The 2,597-nt window shown below is 17.6% G+C and overlaps 1 protein-coding gene across 1 annotated transcript in view; it reads right to left on the bottom strand. All coding sequences in view use genetic code 6, as the record gives it.

The window, feature by feature from the left end:
* Positions 1-2,597, bottom strand: part of TTHERM_01392280 (kinase domain protein, putative) — a gene marked incomplete at both ends in the record, with an annotated part of 8,242 nt that overhangs the window by 5,341 nt on the left and 304 nt on the right. Inside the window, 11 exons of the mRNA XM_001025930.4 lie at positions 23-109; positions 197-277; positions 434-523; positions 652-717; positions 776-853; positions 948-1,037; positions 1,269-1,358; positions 1,705-1,797; positions 1,885-1,950; positions 2,036-2,134; positions 2,235-2,325. Of these exons, the coding sequence (XP_001025930.4) occupies positions 23-109; positions 197-277; positions 434-523; positions 652-717; positions 776-853; positions 948-1,037; positions 1,269-1,358; positions 1,705-1,797; positions 1,885-1,950; positions 2,036-2,134; positions 2,235-2,325 (931 nt within the window). The remainder of the gene's footprint in view (positions 1-22; positions 110-196; positions 278-433; positions 524-651; positions 718-775; positions 854-947; positions 1,038-1,268; positions 1,359-1,704; positions 1,798-1,884; positions 1,951-2,035; positions 2,135-2,234; positions 2,326-2,597) is intronic.

Genomic DNA, 2,597 nt, shown 5'->3' with positions numbered 1-2,597 from the left:
AAAAAAAATATCTTATATTTACACTAGATTTAGTTCGAATTAACTTTATTATTTTGTTTATAAATATTGAGCAATATTTAGAGCTGTAGCCTTCTAAACATTTTGCCAACTATCCATATTTTAAATATGTTTGATTATTATTTAATAGTGTAATCAACAAAATAACTGTGAATTATGAACTTAAAAATTAAATTACCTAATTTAAAATTCTGATGGAGTAATCTCGTTTAATTGATTTGAACTTCTAAAATGGTTTGCATTAGAGGCTTTGTAGATACTAATATATAATAAATTTAGTTTAAAGAGGAGCACATTTATTAAAAGTAAAAAAATATAACTAGCTTTTTTTATTTAAATATTTATTTTTATTAAAGACAAAGTTTGATTTTTTTACTATCTAAACCAAAAATAAATTACAAATATAAATTTTTACCTTGAAGTTATATTTAATTAAGCAAAATTTTTGCTTTAATCTAGATATTTTTGAGGTTTCTCAGACTTTTAATAGCTTAAGTTCTTTTATCTAATATTTTTGATTTTGAAAAGTAAAAGAAAATAAGAATCATCAAACAAATAAAAGTGATAAATGAGAAAAAGAAGTTGCCAACAAAGTTATTATTTTACAAAAATAAGATAAAAGAAAATTGTTACGTTCTATCAGCAGGCTAAAATTATTCTTAAAATTTATCTGCTTCTTCATTATCATAGTCACAGAAACTAAACGAAATTATTATTAATAAATATAGATATTAATTTAAATTTAAATAAAAAATACTTAATTAGTTGATTTTTCAAATTTTGTTATAAAGTATTATAAAGATTCTTTAGTTCTTCATTATTTATACAATTGTCACTATGATTATTAAGGTTTAATTATTAATTTATAAAATTTAATATAAATCTAATTAAAATAATTAAATAAAAAAAGTTTAATTAATTAATTTTACTTTAAATCTAAATCTAGTGATTAAATATTTCTATTATTTTATAAAGCATCTACAAGTTTTGAAGCTCCCATTAAAGTGATTCTATTTTTCCTAATTAATTAAAATTTATTTAAACTATTACTCAAAAATAAATCTCTCATTCGAGTAAAATATATATATAAATTCAAAAATTTAATTTTCATCTACTTTAATTAATTTTTAATTAAAAATAAAGTTTGCTTATTGGGTATAAGAGTTAAATTAATTTAAATCACATTTTTTTTTCTCCATTTTAAATGTTGGTAAATATTAAATTTTAAAGAATATTTATTAGAAAATTACTTTAAATAAAGTCGAAATTTAGTTATGCTCTTGAAATTAGTATAAGCCTTTGCGATAGCCTAAACTCCTTCATCAGTTATTAAATTATCACTTAAAATATTTATTATTTTAATTTATTTGTTTAAAAAATACATAAAATGAAAATAATTAAATATTTATGTTTTTTTGCTTTTAAAACGAATGAAGATTGAAATTGGTAAATTATTTTAATTAAATTAAATTACTATTAATTAATTGGGGTTTAATTTAAAAAGATTTTGAAATTGGTATAAATTTATTCCAATTATATAAAAACCATTATCAGTTATTTTATTAAAAAGAGGAAATTAAAATTTAAAATGATATAAAAAAAATTAATTTAAAGAAGATAATTTAATTAATTGAGTAAATTATAAATATTTTTTTTCAACACATATTTAAAAAAATGAAAATTTACTTTAAACCAAGATTAAATTCCTTTAAATTTTCACATATTCCTCTTGTTTACTTTAAAATGCCTTGTATTATTTAATTGCCTAACTTTATACCACTATAAATATTATTTTAATTAATAAAAAAGTATTATTTTTATTTTTGATCTATTAAATTAAATAGAGAAATTAAGAATTAAGATTACTTAAATAATAATTCTAATGAAGTAAGTTTTAGACAATTGTTTAAAGTATTTTTATATTCAGTCATACTTATTATTATTATATATTAAATATATGTTAATTAATTGAATTTAAAATTTAAATATTTATTAAAATTTGCTTAAATTTTATTACGGGAATAGCTCATGCAGATTAAGGCTTAATTTTACAATATCTTGGCATTTTTTTTAAATAGTTTCAGCAATATTTTCAGTAATATAAAAATTATAATACCTTTTTTTATTAATAACTTTAATTAGTTAAGTTGTTAATTTAAAAATAGTAATATTAATTAATTATTTGTTTTACAATAATTAAATTGTAAATAATTTACTAAAAACAAACTAAGATTTAATTCAGTAATTCTTTGGGACATCGACAAAAAGTGTTCAAGTATGCTAGTAAATTCATCACTTATATAGACACTATTAAAATAATTAAAATAAAATAAACATAATTTTTAAAATTCTGGAGAATATTTTTTTTTTTCATAAACCTCCAGGTTACTTTAAATATTTAATAAAAAAATTGCTAAATTAAAAGAATTTTTCAAATATTTTATTTGAATTTATTAAAAAAATTAATTCTTAAATTAACATATTGTATTATTTCTAATTTAAACTTTTTAAATCTTATGATAAAATATATTAAAAATGTGGAGTAGTACTCCTGGAGTTTGGGGGGGGGGGGGGGGGGG

This window comes from Tetrahymena thermophila (assembly GCF_000189635.1).
Source record: "Tetrahymena thermophila SB210 genomic scaffold scf_8254097, whole genome shotgun sequence".
NCBI lineage: Eukaryota > Ciliophora > Oligohymenophorea > Hymenostomatida > Tetrahymenidae > Tetrahymena > Tetrahymena thermophila.
Note: the sequence above shows the minus strand (reverse complement) of the source record. Positions and strands in the feature narration are given on the sequence as shown.